This window comes from Vicugna pacos, chromosome 3 (assembly GCF_048564905.1).
Source record: "Vicugna pacos chromosome 3, VicPac4, whole genome shotgun sequence".
Taxonomy (NCBI): domain Eukaryota; kingdom Metazoa; phylum Chordata; class Mammalia; order Artiodactyla; family Camelidae; genus Vicugna; species Vicugna pacos.
In genome coordinates, this window is record NC_132989.1 from 74,125,875 (window position 1) to 74,143,252 (window position 17,378).

General features: G+C 40.2%; 1 protein-coding gene and 1 non-coding gene across 5 annotated transcripts in view; one reads left to right on the top strand and one right to left on the bottom strand.

Moving 5' to 3' along the window:
- Positions 1-247: 247 nt before the first annotated feature.
- Positions 248-17,378, bottom strand: part of OCLN (occludin) — a 45,885-nt gene continuing 28,754 nt past the window's right edge. For all 4 annotated transcript variants that reach the window (XM_006197555.4, XM_015245351.3, XM_015245358.3 and 1 more), the window contains exons 5-9: positions 11,443-11,588; positions 8,222-8,437; positions 6,409-6,580; positions 4,066-4,107; positions 248-2,537 (exon numbers count right to left, since the gene is read on the bottom strand). In XM_006197555.4, coding sequence (XP_006197617.1) covers positions 2,436-2,537; positions 4,066-4,107; positions 6,409-6,580; positions 8,222-8,437; positions 11,443-11,588 — 678 coding nt within the window. In that variant the 3' untranslated portion in view covers positions 248-2,435. The remainder of the gene's footprint in view (positions 2,538-4,065; positions 4,108-6,408; positions 6,581-8,221; positions 8,438-11,442; positions 11,589-17,378) is intronic.
- Positions 14,230-14,334, top strand: LOC116280116 (U6 spliceosomal RNA). Its single transcript, XR_004189450.1, has one exon. It is a non-coding gene; the product is annotated as a U6 spliceosomal RNA (small nuclear RNA).

The following is a 17,378-nucleotide window of genomic DNA, read 5'->3' on the forward strand; positions in this document are numbered from 1 at the left end:
CAGCAGACAGAGCAATCCCACTTTGTCCAACTCATTAATTTATTAACAAAGTCAGCCTAGAATGGGAGTAGAGACACCGATATTGCAACAGACCATTCCAACCCTAGTTTAGTCACTTGCTAATAAGACAATGGACTAATTAATCTATCAAATCATTAGGTTTCTCATCTGCAAAATGAAAATGAGAAAGTTATGTCAATAGATTGTTGTAGGGATTAAATGAGATTTCATGTACGTGTATGCAATGTAACTTTTACTATACTTACAGACTTAAATTTATTTCAAAAAAATACAAAGCATATATGACAAAATATTAACACCTGTTATTTCTGGGTGGTGAGTTTACATGTTTATAGTTTTTTGTATTTCTTTAAATTTTCAAAATAAGACAAATTAAAATATTGATCTTTCTTACTTTTAATACAGAAATACACGTGTAAGGGAATCACTTTATGCGGCGAACCTTCATCAGATCGACCGCATGCTCTCACAACAAAATCTTTGGAATAATGGTTTATAGCAGAAAGCAGAAAGCAAACATGAGCACAAAAGGTCAGAGATGGGAAGACCTCCCAAATTTAATCTAAACCTTGATTTTCCAGATTAGAAAACTGCCCGAGTGGTTTTTCAAAGTTATATCCTGCTGCTTAACGCCAATCCTAACAAAAACACCCTGATCCTGGTTTCTGCAGTGGTCTTTAGTGTATCATATTTGAAAAATGATTTTTAAAAAAATTTCCAAGTCCAATTTTATGGCACAATTTTACAATGAAAACGTGTGCTATTTGATTTTCTACATTCAGGTGAATGGTTTTACTTTTTTTGGAACACTGGCAAACTTGCCTTCGTAAACTAAGCATGTTGACTTCCAAGAACAAAGAGTTTAAATTTTAACACATATAAAAATCACTTAGGTTGTTCAATAGAATCCTTACCATTTCCTGTGAATCCGAAAGGCATGAAAAGTATAAACTATTTACTACTTTTGTAGTAAGTATGTACAGCCATAGAAAATTAAGAATTTCTTCAACCTAAAGAAATGAATCAGTGTTATAATGGAAACCTGATTTAAGCATTTATCTTTGGAAAATGATTCAGACTTGTATATTAAAAATTATATACTTAAACGTCTGAATTGCATACTAAAGATTAATTTAAAACTTTTTCTTAAAAAATTTTTCAGAAAAAGAGTTCTAAACTGAGGGGATAATCACAATCAACTTGGTTAGCTATATTCCCAGTATTATCAGCTAATTTTACTTGACCAGTAAAAATCTGAATTGAAAAAAATGTGCTCAGATTTAAGGGCACCCTTTGAAATAATTTGGTGTTTTATGATATTGCATTACATTTCCAGACAAATCAGTCTTCTGTTAGCCAAAGGATTTAGGAAACTACCAACCAGCACAGCACCCAAAATAGTTTAAAACAATAACAGATACAACTTCTGAATGTAGTTTTCCACAGCTTAATATTAACAGCACTAATGACGTCAAGAAGGTACATTATGGAAAGAAAACAACAGGTTTAATAATTATAAAATATGTACAGAACTTGAACATTCCCGTAAGATATAATTCAAGTCACAATTGAATTATAAATGTAATGGGATACTTTGACATAATGGAAAAGACTAGTTGGTTTAAAAAAAAAGTATGTAAACCATAAAAGATAAAAAGCATTAAAAAATATACAACAAAATTCTAACCCAGTAGGTTTAAACTTTGATTTTTAAAAAGTAAACATATATTTACAGTCTTCAAATTTCACACATTTGTTACTTTTACATGATCTTTATTACCAGGATAACGTGAAATAAAAAGCTCTTAAGCACTTACACACAGAAAAAAAAAATCACCAAGGAGGCTGGCAGAATGCAGTATCCATAGAAACTAAAATATGAAAAGGCCAAGGACTTTATCCTTGGAGTCATAAAACAGACTTAACCAAAACTGCAAGCCCGGAAACAAGCAGTTTCACTGCAGAGACTTAATTGCAGGGGCCCAGTTTCCTTATCTGAAAAGAAATGATTATAAATAACAGTTATCTAAAGGGGGAATTCTGGGAGGATTAAACTATTGAGACCCAATAAGCACACTTAGGTATTAAGACCTGATTGGCTGGGGTGTGAAAGTTCACAGCACGGTTCACTCTGGGACCTTCCTGAAAGGGTTAAAGACCTCAACATTTTTGTTCTTAATACAAGAACCAATGTTTAAAGTATAAAAATCCTTATTTGGAGTATGCAGCCCAGTTGATTACCAAAAGCTATTTATAGAATGCTTTAATACTGATGATATTAAAGCTACCAAAACTCTGTAATGATCACAAAGGCTTGGCCTCCTGGGTTAGAGTCCAAAGTCACTTGATTCCTGACAACACAGCATAGATGTCAGTTACATACTTCATCTCTCAAACCATGTGGCGTCTGCCTTCTATGTTTTCTGTCGGTCGTAATCTCCAACCATCTTCTTAATGTGTGACAATTTGCTCTTCAGTTGCTTGCAATAATTTCTCTTACTTTTGTAATCCGCAGACTAAAAAGAGAAAAAAAACATTGGGTAAATTTGAAAGTAAAAATGAGTTATGTATTAGCTGCTGGGAAGGCAGAGGTGAACAAAAACACAGGGAGTAATAGTCATAGAGAATTGCTGGGAGTGTTGGATGAAATAACATAATAGGCCTCTGGCAGTATCTCTAACTACATGGGCAGCTGATTCTCTTTGCTCCATCTCACCTCTAACCTGAGTTTTACAAACAATAAACTCAATTTTAATGATGTGTAAAATCACCAAGAAAATTTATTGGCCTTTTTGCTAACACATGACCTAAAAAAAAAAAAATCAGTAAAACAAGAAACTGGTGATCTGGGCTGACTCAAGAAAACTGGGTAAATGGGGAATGAGACAGGAAATTTTACTGTATATGCTTTTAAACTCTTGAACTCAAAATCTTGATGTTTTGCAATTAAAAAAATTAATATAAAATCTTTTAAAAACAAAAATGTTTTAAGTCAACAAAGACTGATGCCCAGTGTTGGCAAGGATATGGAGCAACAGGCATCTACACTGCTTGGTGAAAATGTAAACTGGCACAAACCAGCAATGCTGCTGACAGTCCATACCCAGCGCTGGATCCCTACTCGCTCAACAGCCCTGCGATTTCACTCTTACGTATATACCTAACAAATATGTGCCCATGTGCACAGACACTTAAGAAATGAACCACTGCTTCATGCTAATACATGAATGGATCTCACAAACAGTACTGAGCTAAAGAAATTACACACAAAATACATACTGTATGGTTCTATTTACATAAAGTTCAAAATAGGCAATACTAATCTATGGTGTTAGAACTTAAGGTGGTGGTCACCCCTGGGATGAGGGTAAAAACCGGACAAGCACACAAGGGGTACTAGGAAATGTATTTCTTTAGTGGAGTGTCAGGCACAAAGGGGTTTGGTTGCTTTGTGAAAATTTACCAAGCTGTACACTTCCGATTGGTGCATTTTTCTGTACGTATACTTCAACCTAAAAAAAATTTTTTTTTTTACAATAGTGATAAATAGAATTTATTTTGTACAACTGTTACTGACATACACACGGCCACGGGGGACTTCCAAAATAGGTGTTGGGGCCAGAGGGCTGGCCTTTGGCATGGCGCCTAAAAAGTGTGGACAGACACACACGAGGATGTGGACTCACAGCAGCTGTGCCCGGCAGCCCCTTCCATGGAGGGTGGGGGTGGCGCAAAGGTGAGGCCCGTAACTCTAGGCCAACTGAGATCCCTCGGCCTGGAGTGCCCAGGAGCATGGGATGGCAGGGGTTAAGCTAGGTGCTGAAAAAAAATTTTTTTTTTTTAAATCAGGGTTGGTTGTATCTGCAAACAACTGAATTTAAGGTTCCAACTTCTTACAGTTTTCATCTTGCAATTATAGGGCCTTTTGTCTCTAATCAGTGCATGTACAACAAGGTATTCCTAGGTATTCATTCTAAAGGTTAAATGAAAAACACATTATAGGAAAGTTCTCCCTAAAAGCATCTTACAACCCAGGACACTTACTCCCTTCACTTGCTTCAGTCTATTGTATTCATCAGCAGCAGCCTGTTAATGAGAAACAAAGGAATACGTTTAGTGGGCATTTTCTCTTTCAAAAACAACACTCCTGATGTTATATTTTGGAGTTAAAAATGCCAGCTTATGACAAAAATACAGGGGATTAAAATAATGAATTCTTAAAAGTTCTCAAAACTATTACAGTCAGCAGAAGGGCCTGAAGGAAGCCAGTTCTGGGAAATTTATGACATTAACATACTTCTCACGTCCCATTCACACAGGTAGGTACCTATTTGTTCTGCTGCCTCTCATCTCTCCCCACACCAGTCCACATGCCACATGGACCCCAGAGGGGTTTCTCGTAAAGCACGGCTCTGATCAGGTTACATCCCATTGTAAAACTGGTCTGAGCGCCCCATCAACTTCTCTGCTAATCTAGTCTCCTACCTTTCCAGTCTCAGTGTCCATTATTGGCAATTCCTTAAAAAAATTAAACACATTAATGCCTCCAGATTTCCAACATGTTCCCCATATATCTGTATTTATGATCTCCCCTACTATCTGGAGAATTTCTGATGGTTACCTTTCAATGAAGCTGCCCCTAAACTCTCCAGACCTCCAGCAGACTTTACTCCTTTTCTGAACAGTTACAGGACTTTCTTTACATAATGTAATTATAGCTTTAGTCACATTGTCTAAGTTGCTTAGGTGTCAGTTTCTCTCTGAACAGGAGTTCTTCACGGGCAGAAATGTAATCTGTCGTTCTAATCACAGCATTTCCACATCAAGGACACAGTAACAATGAATAAACATTCACTGAATTGAGAAAGGTTTATGATACCATTCAGAAGCCATAAAAGAAAAAAACAAATCAATCAAACTATGTGAGAAGCAAATACTTCAAAGCTGAAAAGCAGGTCACCCCAATTAAAAATGGCAAAGGTCTTTCATGAAATGAGTATGAAATTCAAATAAATATATAATGTGGTTTTTTTAAAAGTTTAAATACTAGTATCTAAAACATGAGGCAATAATTTTTCAGGCACGAAAATGTTAGTGAGATGTGGTTCAAAGGAGCCCTCTAGAGCATTACTGGTGGGAATACAGCTGATATAATCTTTCTGGAGGGCAGTTTTGCAACAAAAGTTTAAGTGTACATAACCTCTGACTCAGCACCTTCTAATTCTGGATTTTGTTCTATCAGCTAAGCAGGTAAGCGTGCAAGGATGGAGACATTCACCAGTGTATTACCAGCAGGGGCAGAGTGTATGTGTGGTATAAAGGAGACATACCTAAATGTCTATTCATAGAGGATGACCCTTGAGTAAATTATGGTACAACCACAATATTGCAAATTGTGGAGTTATTTTTTTAACACATAAAATATTTTCTCAGTGAGTATATCTTTATTATTGATATGAAACAATTACCATAAACTACTGTTGAATAGAAAAGCAGGCTATAAGCAGTGCCAGGAAGTATTTAAAAAATCCTTCACAAAAATGGGGCTATGTCACAGAAACAAAGGAGGCAACAGAAAGAGTTCCCAACAGTTCAAGCTAAAGCACCTGAAGCAACAAAACTTAAGTAGTGTTGGATTATAACCCAAAGTATAAAACAGACATCCATGGGTCTATACTGATATAAATGATTAAATACATGGGAGGAACTAACAAGTTTCCCATGCAGATGAATGCCGAATAATCTGTGTAAGGTATACTGCCTTTAAAGAGCTGGTGCATAATTCCCAATTCCCTAAGTGTAATCTATGCATAGTGACTTCTTTCCAGAGAGTATAATATAGAAAGGGGGAATACAAAGGAAAAGAGTAACTTTACATGGACCAACACTACCCCAGCCAAAAGATCAAGAAAAACAACAACAAACCATAAACTACTACTGAGTAGAAAAACAGGAAGGATATAAGTAAAACATATAAGATGATTCTTCATCCAAGATTTTGTGTGCCTAGGTGCATGTCTGCATGGAGGGGATATTTTAACAACAATATTTTGATAACAAAACTTAAGGCAATTGATTTTTCTGTATTGTTTGAATTTTTTCTAGAAAGAATGAATTGTGTTTATAAGTAGAAAAAGTAATGTAGCTATTTTCTTTTAAATAGGAAGGGATTTATTTATGTACATAGACTACTGCTTTGTAATTCTTAAGTACATACATTAATACACTCTTCAATTTGAAAAGACTGTAAGACGATTTCAATTGCTCAGTGAACTTAGTTTGATAATAACTAGCAAAATTTGTATCAACATTAGTATAAAGGATACTGTGTCTCCATAGATTAGAATAAAATTCTAAGTCACATAGAATTATCAGGCTTGAATTTACCATGTACTCTTCACTTTCTTCTCTATAGTCATCCAGTTCTTTGTCTAGACGGGAGAGTTCTTTATTGACCTCATCAAGCTCTGCTTGTAAGCTCTTGTACTCCTGCAGGCCAGTGTCAAAATTTCTCTTGTAGAGTTGTCTTTGTTGATCTGAAGTGATAGGTGGATATTCCCTAACAATTGAGTAAGAAAATGATTACTTATGTATCCCCAGCAGACATAAGAGCCAGTGCTTCCTCCTCAGAGATAATAAAGCTGGTAGGATATGCAGAACCACATTCTCTTGGTTTTGTTTTTGTTGTTGCTGCTTACGGGCAGGAGGTGGGATGGAAATAAGTTCTCTTAAGAATGATTATGCTTTTTCCATCACTGCTCAAGTTAAAAAAAAAAAACTATGCCCACTGATTTTAGAAATAAGTTGAAAATCACTTACGAAATTCAAGGGTTGACATAGGAACTCATTTATTTGAATATATACCACCACATGATAATGGATATTTATGTTGAGAGTCTTAAAACTGGAATTTTGGAACACAAGGATGATTTCATCACTGCAATGGCAGAGCAGCAGGCTGACAGCTGGCTGTTTTCTGCTACCACCTATGGTTTTCAGACTGTTTTGAGCATTTTTGTGGGTAGGGGGCATATCTTGTTTTTCCTAAGTGGAAATTTCTTACTTTAAGTCCTTTGATTATAAAAGACATTAAAAGGTATATGTATAACAATGCATGCTAACTGTATAAATAATCTGGCAATGCATTACACTCTGAAAAAAAATTCTATCACTTGTATCTCTCACTATACCAGCTATTCTTTACATATGATGGTGATTACTCTATAATCCACTGAGGAAATATGCTTAAATTGCTTCACAGGACTAAGGGACTTCATAGCAATATGGAATTTCAAAAGTTAGATCTAAGTCAGTCTCAATAGCTTCATTTTACAGAGCAGAGAAATTAAATGATTTGCTCAAAAGGGAAACAAGAATTCAGGATTCCTAATAGTTTTCATTTAAATCTTGCATGATACAAGAGAGGCAAATATTTTCTAGGTACATGGCGGAACTAGGGGGAAGGGGAGAGACGAAGTATGAGACCAGCCAGTGGGGTGGGAACTTCTACCTATACCTGCCCCACCTACCCCTCCTTTGCCTTTAGAAGCAATGCTCTGACTAACCACCATTCACACTGCAAATGTTTCTGATTTATGCCCCATTCATCAGAATCCTTAGGCGAAAAAAAGTCTGCAGGTCATACACAAGTACCGTTGGGGGTGATGGACTAAAATAAAACCACTGAATGCACAACACTAAATTGTTAACTCGGTTGTTTACAAAACACTCTGCCAAAGTCCTTGGATTAAACTTTTAAAGAATCTCTGGTCTCATCGTGAAAGCTTACCTTAAAAGTAAACACCAAAGGAGAGCCATGGCACTGGTCCGGGAATTTTATAATTAGGAAAACAAAATTCCTCTATATTTGTGTTTTATTTATTTGAAAGACTATCTTTGAGTGACCACTGGTAAAAGTAAGAGCACTGGCGACATTTATTAGCCATTTTGTGAGGGGTGTTGCAAGTGTTTTTAAGACATGTTTTTAAGCCAAAGGGTTTTTAAGTCAAATACATCCCCTTTCCTGTCCATCTTTATTACAAAAGAAAAAAATATAACAGAAAACTGTCTCCTGTCCTAGTTGGCAAAGAATGAAGTTATATCACCCACCGCAGTTTAGAAGGCTACATGCCAAAATCTGGTTGGCCCAGGCCAACCATTGTATGTGCACGTGGTTTTACCAAGAAAGGCAACCCAGTACCTGATCCAGTCCTCTTCCAGCTCATCGCAGGACTCGCCACCCGTCGTGTAGTCTGTCTCATAGTGGTCTTGCTCTGATCGCTTAGACTTTCCTGCTCTGCCCTTCATGGGAGCCCTTTTGGAAAGTGTCTCCAAGTTACCACTGCTGCTGTAATGAGGCTGCCTGAAGTCATCCACAGGTGAAGTCACTGGAAGCTCCTGAACCACTTCAGGTACCCTAATAAAACAGCAATCATTTGTCAGTGAGCCCTAGGACTCTTTGCCAGCGGTCTCGGAGGGCAGGGACAGTAAGCACTCACACATCTACACGTGGGAGCATTCACTCAAGCAGCTCACATGCCCTCTGCTGAGCAGATCCCGAGCTTCCTGTGCTCAATTCAGCGCCAGCTCAGCTCCTCTAATACACACGGGCAGCTTTAAGTCTCCCATGTAAGAGGAGCTGATTAGTAACCCTTCTAAGTAAAATGGGTGTAAGATTTCACTTTAGGAAACTCATGCTGATCTGAAAGGTGTTTACCTGACCTATGTCAGGGACTTACTCCACAAAGGCTCTTAGGAAAATAACAATCATGACTCTCTCCTACAGGTTTTTCCAGTTCCATGGAATGCTGAGTGGGGAGAGGAAGGCACACACTAATCTACCTCTGCAGGCGGACTCTCAGACATAAGCTGTAGGTAATATTAATTTTAGACTCATATATATCAAAACTCTTTTCCAGACACAACATTGAAAAACTGAAAATAGTAAAAATTTAAACTAAAAAACTTTATATTATAATAGATTCAAGAGCTCATTGAAACTTTTTAAATTGCAAGTTAAATAATCCTGAAGCTGTGCAGAATGAATGGTTACCATTACACTTATTTTCCTAATGCAATTATTTAATATTGCATCATATTTTTAATTGCACATAATGTTTCTACCCCAAGCAGGAAAACAAAGCTTAACACAGAATAAAAGACCAAGAGCTGTGGCAATTGTAGACTGCTTCTGAATAACAGAAATGCAAAGCTTCACGTTCCCCTGTAGTTGAGCGGGAGAAGGGCAAGAAGAGAAATGGGAGACAAGGTGCCTGAGACTTTCCAACATCAGCCCTGCTATTCAGATCAACTATTAGAAAGTCTGAAGTATTTTTTTCTTATTGCTTTCAACTTACAGAAACTGTCATCTTGAGCTTTGTCTATGAGGTAGACTCTGTTTTCTCGGTGATTCAAAACTGCTTGACTGGGAGGGACTGAGCGGAGGTAGTATAGCTGAGTGGTAGAGTGCACGCTTAGCATGCACAAGGTCCTGGGTTCAATCCCTGTACCTCCATTTAAAAATAGGTAAATAAACAAATAAACCTAATTACCCCCCACAGAAGAAACCCCCCAAATAAGGGGAAAAACCCCCAGAACTGCTTAGTTCTAACTGTTGTCAAAGTCTGAGATTTTTAAGCATACTTATTCATTTCTTGTAGACTCCTAAAGCTTGGGGGGGGGGTGTAGTTGAGGGTGGTGGCGGTATTTATTTCTTCTTTCTAAATTTATCCAGGGTGGCATGGCTTTGTGTGCTTTGTTAATGCTACTTCTAAAGGGAGGAAAATGTGACTTTCTCCATGGGTCAATGATTAACGAGTTCCTAGACACTCTGCCAAAAGTGCCAGGTACTCTGCTTCTAGCTGCAAGGTGGCAAACCAAACATTTAGAATTCAGTGGGTTTGTCTGAGGGGTCAGGGGTCAGAGGCCAGAGGGGGAGGATGTTAAAGGGCAAAAGAAATCAGAAAAACAAACAAACAAACCCCAAAAATAAAACATTAAAGCAGGCCTCCTGGTGGGGAGGGTATGGCTCAGTGGTAGAATACGTGCTTAGCACAAGGTCCCAGTTCAATCCCCAGTACGTCAACTAAAAATAATAAACAAATAAACCTAATTAAAAAAAAAAGCAGGCCTTCTCTTATAATTTTATATTAGATATTAACTCTATAAGTCTTTACCTTAGAAATTTTCCATCTGCCCTCTCCCCACACCCTTTTAAATCCTAAACAGTAACCTGATATAACATGAAAGCTTAAAAACAAAATGCTCGGCAAGAAATATATACATAAATTTCAGAGTTAGGGGATGTGGGCACTCTCAGTAATCTTCAAGCCTACTTTTAGACACAAGTCCAATTAGACCAAAAATCTGCACCGCCCAGAAGTAAACCAGCTGTATACTTTCCTTAGTACCCAACTCCATCTCCTAGGTGCAGAACTTCACCCTTTGGAGCTTTTGACTTCCTTCTTTTATACTCACTTGTTTTATTCTCACACAAGGCACCCCCTCACATACCTTTGCTGCTCCTTGCTCGCCCTGGCAGTGTAGTTACTGTGTACTCTCTTCCACCCCTGATAGATTGCAACCTCCATGGGAAGGCAGACTTTGCATTCTCAGGGGCACTGGGCCTGGTACTGTGACCATGGCAGGGGTTCAAGGTAATTACTGAACTGAAAACACATCCGCAAGAATCCTCTTTCTTAGGACACCCAGTATCGGTGAGGAAAGAGAAACACCACACCATTCCTCCCAGTGTCATGACTGTCAGAATGACATCCACTATGTACCTGTTTTAAAGCTGCCACCATTACTGAGGGGAATTCCTAAGCCTTGCCAATCAGAGACCTCCATCTTCCTGGACTCAAAAAGGGCCAATCAGAATCTTTCCAATAGATATGATATGTAAGTGTGGGGAAAGGAAATTGCATTTTCTGAACCCGGGGCTAGAATATCTGGGCAGCCTGGAGAATATGACCAGGCTGCTACAACAGAAGCTGAACTGAGAGTAAAACCAGTGTAGCAACAAGAGCCCTGGTATCTTTCGAGTCCCTGGTTCATGCTATGCCTGAAGTTAACCCTATCTTTGGGCCTACTGGAAAGATTCTGATCCATGAGCCATCTCTCCCTTCTACGAATGAGACCTAGTATTAGAGGCAGAAGGAGAGACTGAGAACCTCACTTAGCTCTGCTATCAGTCAGTAACACCATTCCACCCTCACCTAAACCTCAAAATCAGAAACAGGAAAGAGGGCCACGTTCCGCCTCCACTTGCAAGGCAAAGATCAGTCTCCAGCCTTGGAGAAAACAGTTGGCTTTTTTTTTTCCCCTAAGGCGAATGACACAAAACAGCAACTGATTTATAAACACGGGCAAATATTCATTCTTTCAGACTCATTCTACCAAAAGAAGGAAGATGCTACTTACGGTGTTGACTTATGGGAAGACTCTGGATACCACCGCTTCTCATTCACTTTACCGTTGGAAGAGTAGGCCACGGGGCTGTCCACTCTCTCCACATAGTCAGAAAGGGGAGGCGGCATGTCTTGTGTGCCAGCAGAAACGTTTTTAACCTAAAGGAACAGTCCCAAGAGACATGGATATTATTATTTAGCTTGTAACTTAAAAAGGGAAGAAATGGAAGGAAATATCATATATAAAGTTATCTAATGTTTAATGGGCTCATTAAATACCATTAATCCATCTGGCTGCCTTGTTGTTACTAGTGTTAACAGTCAAATGAGTCTTTTTACAAACATGGAAATGGTGCTATTATTAGTCTAACAAATCGAGAATGAATGACAAAGTAGAGGGAAAAAAAAAATCTCCATTACCTGATTCTCATCCTGATGTGATTAGGTGGAATAACTCCCCATGGTAATTACTCCACTCCATCTTAGCAAGATCAAGCTCATTTTATCTAGCCTAGGTCTGGGTTAGAGGGAGAATTTTCATTTCTAACAAATTCTCAGGTAATGCTTATGCTGCTGTCTGGGCACCACTCTGGGAAAAACCACTAATCTAGGACAAAGAGCAATGGCTTTTCTTAATCCAGTCACCCTAAATACGGAATGTTAAAACCCCATTAAGAAGCTCAAACTGATTTCTGCTATAGTTCTTTAACAAGTCTTGTTTATTCTCCCTTTACATTCTCAGTGGCTCTGCTGTTACCAGGCTATACAGCACAGTCACAGCCCTCCTCCTCTACCTTCTTTCTCCTTCCATTCTGATGTGTGAATGAGTTTGTTCTAAAAGTAATATGCACTGGAGACTACAACTTGTTAACATGAAAGGTTTCCCAGAGAACCCTGGGGAGAAAAGTTTATAGCCAGTTAGATTCCCTACACTGTCTGTTAGATTTCATGTAGTATATCCAACACCTTTAAGTCTTTACATTGTTAGGTATTATCCTGCAATTGATAAAAAAAATAACTGCTAAGCCCAGACAAGTCATTGAATTGTTTTCAAGTAAAGGAATAGAAATGAGGTATGCGGGGGGGGGGGGGGGCGGGCACTTAGGGGCTTAACTCCAAAAATTGTTTTCTGAAAAAGAGCAACTTTTCAAAAAATAGGGAAGGTGGTACTGCTTTAGCTTGATGTTGAGAATAGTGGCATCCAGTTACCTGGGCTCACTCTAGACCTGCCAACTGCAAGTTCTAGAAAGCCCCAATCTCTTCATCTGCAAGAAATGGGGAAGCTACTTACTTTATAAAGTTGTTTTGGGAATTAAATGAGATTACAAGGTATCAAACTTAGCACAGGGCCTTTTATGAACATAGTAAATACTCAGAAGATGCTGGGTTCTGGAAATTAAAGCTATTGGATCTAAACCAAGAATTTGAAAGTGACAGCAGACTTTTAATTGGATTATTTTGCTATTATAAATCTTCACAGTTAGATTCCAGCATCAATATAGTGTATTTCCCTGCAATACACACACTTTACCATCTTGTTTTCCGTCAGGCATAGCACTAGAACATGACCTGCTCCTTTCCTATCACTGCACTATCACATACCAGAAGATATTTATTTACCCACCTCTCCAAGTACATAGAGGTTATTTATTCTTGATTGTTTAATATTCCCGTGAGTCAGAAAGGAATGGAATCATTTCCTTCTGAAAGTGGAATTTGGCAGCATCTGGGAAAGCAGTGGGTGGTTGCCAGGGAGCGTGCTCAGATCCCACCACAGGGGGGAATGGGTGGGAACCATTCGTGGCGCCCACTGAATTCCTGAGGGCTTGACACCATCACCAAGCTTCACAGGCAAATGCCCTGCCAAGCCAAAGGCCTATTTTTTATTCTTGAGACTTCAGATTTTAAAAGACTTCCTTTTCTTAAGAACCCATTTAACACTTCTCCAGGTTTTCCTCCTTGGCAAAGTTAACAGGAGTTGCAAAGTTCATGGATTTCCTACTGACCCTGGCAAACCGGAAACCAAAACCTTACAAAAGAGGTGTCTGGGTGTCTCTGTAGAGACTTCTTACTGCCCGGAATGGAATGTTCTTCCCCCTTTCTTTGCCAGCTAATCCTTAATTGGACTTCAAGTCTTGGCTCACTTCCAAGGAGTGGTAGTGCCACCAGCTCCCAGGGGCCATCCATACACGTTCCTGCTGGGAGAGGCACCTACCTGTCCCCCTATGTCCCCAGCACCTGTGCACACAAGCTTCCCACAGCTCTCAGTGCAGTAGGCAGAGGACTGCGACTGCCTGCCTGCTTACAACATGCCACATACTGAGCTGAGAGATCATTTAGTAGGAACAACCTTACAGGTAAATAAATACTAGCATTCCCTGTTCAGAGGACACGACGGCTCGGGGCACTAGACAACTTTCCCAAGGACCTGCACCTAGTCGACGGTAACGGGGGATTTATACACAGGGCTCACTCGAAAGCCTTGGCTCCAATCCGCTGCCTCTCTCTGGGCTATCTCCTACCTTCCTTCCTCTTTGGGTTTCCAAAGCCCAGCACAGCACCTGGCACAGTGCAGGAGCCCAGAGTCTGCTGCACAAAGGTCACCTCATTTATTACTGCTCCGCCTCTACACTGTGTCAGTCCAACTGCCTTATCAGGAGAGCTGCTCTGAGCTGACCTTTATCTCTCAGAGTCAGCACAACTGGACTAGCCTGACCTCTGACTTCACCCTCCAGCACAGGGGCACAGGTTTTCCTTATTTGAACCTTTTTCATACACGTGCACAAAAAATTCCAAGGCAGTGCTCGCTTTGGCAGAACATATACTAAAATGAGAACATTACAGAGAAGATTAATGGCTTCTGCACAAGGATGACATGCAAATTTGTGATGTGTTCCATATTTCTGAAAAAAAAAATGCCCAGCCAGACTCAAAGATAAATAGGAAGCAGCCTTTATTCTTGACAGGAGCTTAAGACTTTAAAGGCATAGGCAAAATATACTTGTAAAACAAGGAATAAGGTCATTTTTTCCCTTTAAGCCTTCACTTTTTCCAAAAGAAACTACAATATTACTTTTTCACACAGTATTGATGCAAGTGAGAATAAACCTGCTGCTTTCAAAGGAGAGTGGGAGGAAGCGGGGAAGCTCCAGTGTGGAGGAACTGGTATTAGTAACTTATGTGCATCCTCAACCTGTGTCTCTTACAGTGAGAAAAGGGATTTCTGCGCCTCGCTGTTGCTATCCATACGCTGCCTAGCCAGCCCACAATGCTCGATGATGTAGCTGAAGTCATTATAAAAAACAAAACAAAACACCAAACCTACCATTTTAATAACTACAGTAAATTTTAAAAGATTTAGAACCTGAGAAATACTAGGCTTAATTCTAAGCACCAAATGGTGAACAGGTTCCCTTGGGTAACTTGAGAATAGCTCAAGAAATTAGGGGTAAAAGAAAGCAGAGTGAAAATACAAATTCAGGAAGATGTGTCTTCTACAAAGTACTGAGGGGAAAGAAAAGTTTGAGAGTCAATCATTCCCAAAACCGAAAGTTGGAATTGCTGTTATGAAACAAGAGGAGCCTCGGGTGGCGGGGGCTGGTGCAGCGCCCCCACATCTGCCCCCAGGCCCTCCCCTGGGGAGGGGCCCCGAGAGGGGAGGGCACTGCAGGCAGCAGAGATAACTTGTAGTGCCCACCCAGAGGGCGGCTCTTAACTGGGATCTGCCGGAGGAGTTCCTGGTCCCAGAGGCACCCCTATGGCACACGCAGACTTTATAAAAGGGAAGACCAGACAGCAGAAGGAAAGACAGACATGCTGAGGCTGAGGAGGAAAAAACACCCCTAACCAATCAAAGAATGACTCAGACTCACTCCTGAGACTAAATTCTAAAAGGACAAGCACTCACACAGATCGTGTTTAAGAAATATGAATTATTAATTTAAGGGGATACACAGGAAAGTTTTACTAAGATTCATATTCCAATCAAGAAAGAACTAAAGTGCTTCTGAAATGTCAAAATGAAATAAATTCAAGTGAAATAATTTCGAAAGATCTTCACGAGGGGCACTTATAATGAGGACAAATTTTAATTCAAAATTTAGTTACACTCATTACATGTGTTCTGATTATGTTACTTTGCGGGGGGGGGGGAACTTCGCAACAAATAACATCTAACACAGCTTGGAGAATTAATGAAAATATTCTAAATCCCAGGGGGTGCGAACAGGAAAACAAAGAGGGTGGATGGGCGCAGCCCTCCTCTCAACACCTGTCAGGGCTGAGCCTCCCTCCCTTGGGACCAGGACACCCATGCATATCAGTGCTACTGACCCAGGAGCAGCCGCCCCACCTGGACTCCTTGAGGTCAGAGATGGAATAAAGAAGGTTAAGAACATTTTAAGTCACTTCTCCAAAACAAAGTCTGGGGGAAAAAAACCTTCTCTCAACTGCATACATCATCTGGAATTAGTACAAGCAAAAAGGAGCAATGACAGCCGTGCCCTGTTTTGCTCTCCATCCTGTCTTCATTCCTAGTTCACACAACACAGAAAAGGGTCAGACTAGATCTGCATCCAACCGGTGTAACACTCTGGCAAAAGGCATCTACCTCTAGGAATAAGATGGACTTCATGTGTTGAATATCTAGCACTCCCCAGGCAAAACCTGGCCCTCTTTATTCCTCACCACAGCCTGTGAGTATAGTTATCTCCACTTTCAGATGAGCAAACTGAACCTCTAAGGTTCAATTAATTTGCTCAAGGTCACACAGAAGGTGACATGGTAGAGGGGGGATGTGAAGCCGGTCGACCTGACTCCCAGGCCCACCTGTTTCCGGCGTAACAAACTGCCACCTCAGGAGTCTAACCATGGCTGAGGTACCCGTCTCCTCTGGGCACTGACTAGTCCCTGTAAGAAAAGGAATCCTTCTTCTTGCCTTAACTCCTCAACACACCCGAATGAGACATGATGTGAACCCATTTTGAAGAGTTTTATATGCCTAATGTTCTAGAGTTCTAAGAACAGCTTTTGACACAAAATTACTTCCAGTATGTGCTTCAGTTACCAGATGCCTTCTTTTAGGTCAGAGTGTAGGAACACCATTCTCAAAAGGGAAACAGAAGGGCTTATCTTCTGTTTTTGGTAATTAAAGTGGAGAAATACACTGGATGTTAGTGGGAGGAGTGCCTTAATCTCAAAGTATCATCTCCAGTTTTACAACCTGAGGTCCACCTTCCGGGCCATGTGCCCTTGCATGACAAGTTTTCAAAACACTAAGTGGTCCAACTCGTTTTTCCTGTTTTCTGATATTTTACACTCACAGATGCTCCTCCAACAAGAGCCTCAAAACTGCCTCTGGAAAGTTCCCTCAGACTTTTCTCCACCCTTGGTGGCTTGAAGGCAGATGCTCCAAAGGTACTAATGTCACAAATGAAGAGATCGTGGACCAGGCTTGAGCAAATCTGATTAATTTATGCTGATCAGGTGGCTCTGGGGATGTAGTGAACACAACGTTCCCTATCCAAATGCATGCTGCCCATAGGGAACTACTAACCTAAATCAGCCAAGGTGAATTCTGAAGCTCCTAACAGTCAATGAGTTGTCAGAGCTTTGGGAGGGGTGAGGCGGAGAAGCTTACACTCAGTGAGCGATCCCATTCCAGGCCCCTTGCCCTAGAAGGGGAAACCCTGATGTAGACTGTATTTTAACACTTGTGTGTCTTATGCCAGCCTCCTCAATGGGTGTGCCACAGGCACGGAACATCTTAGTCCTCAGAGCCTACAGCCAGTCACACCTAGGGTTCCAAATCCCCTTCAGTTTACTACAGCGCTCCATACGCCCTCAGCATTTTCTCAGTATGCCATGCCTGGAAGAGGCCTAACTCAAACCTCATTGGGCTTGCAGTATCACAGCTGCAGCCTGGCTCTACAGAACAGTGGTTCTCAAAGT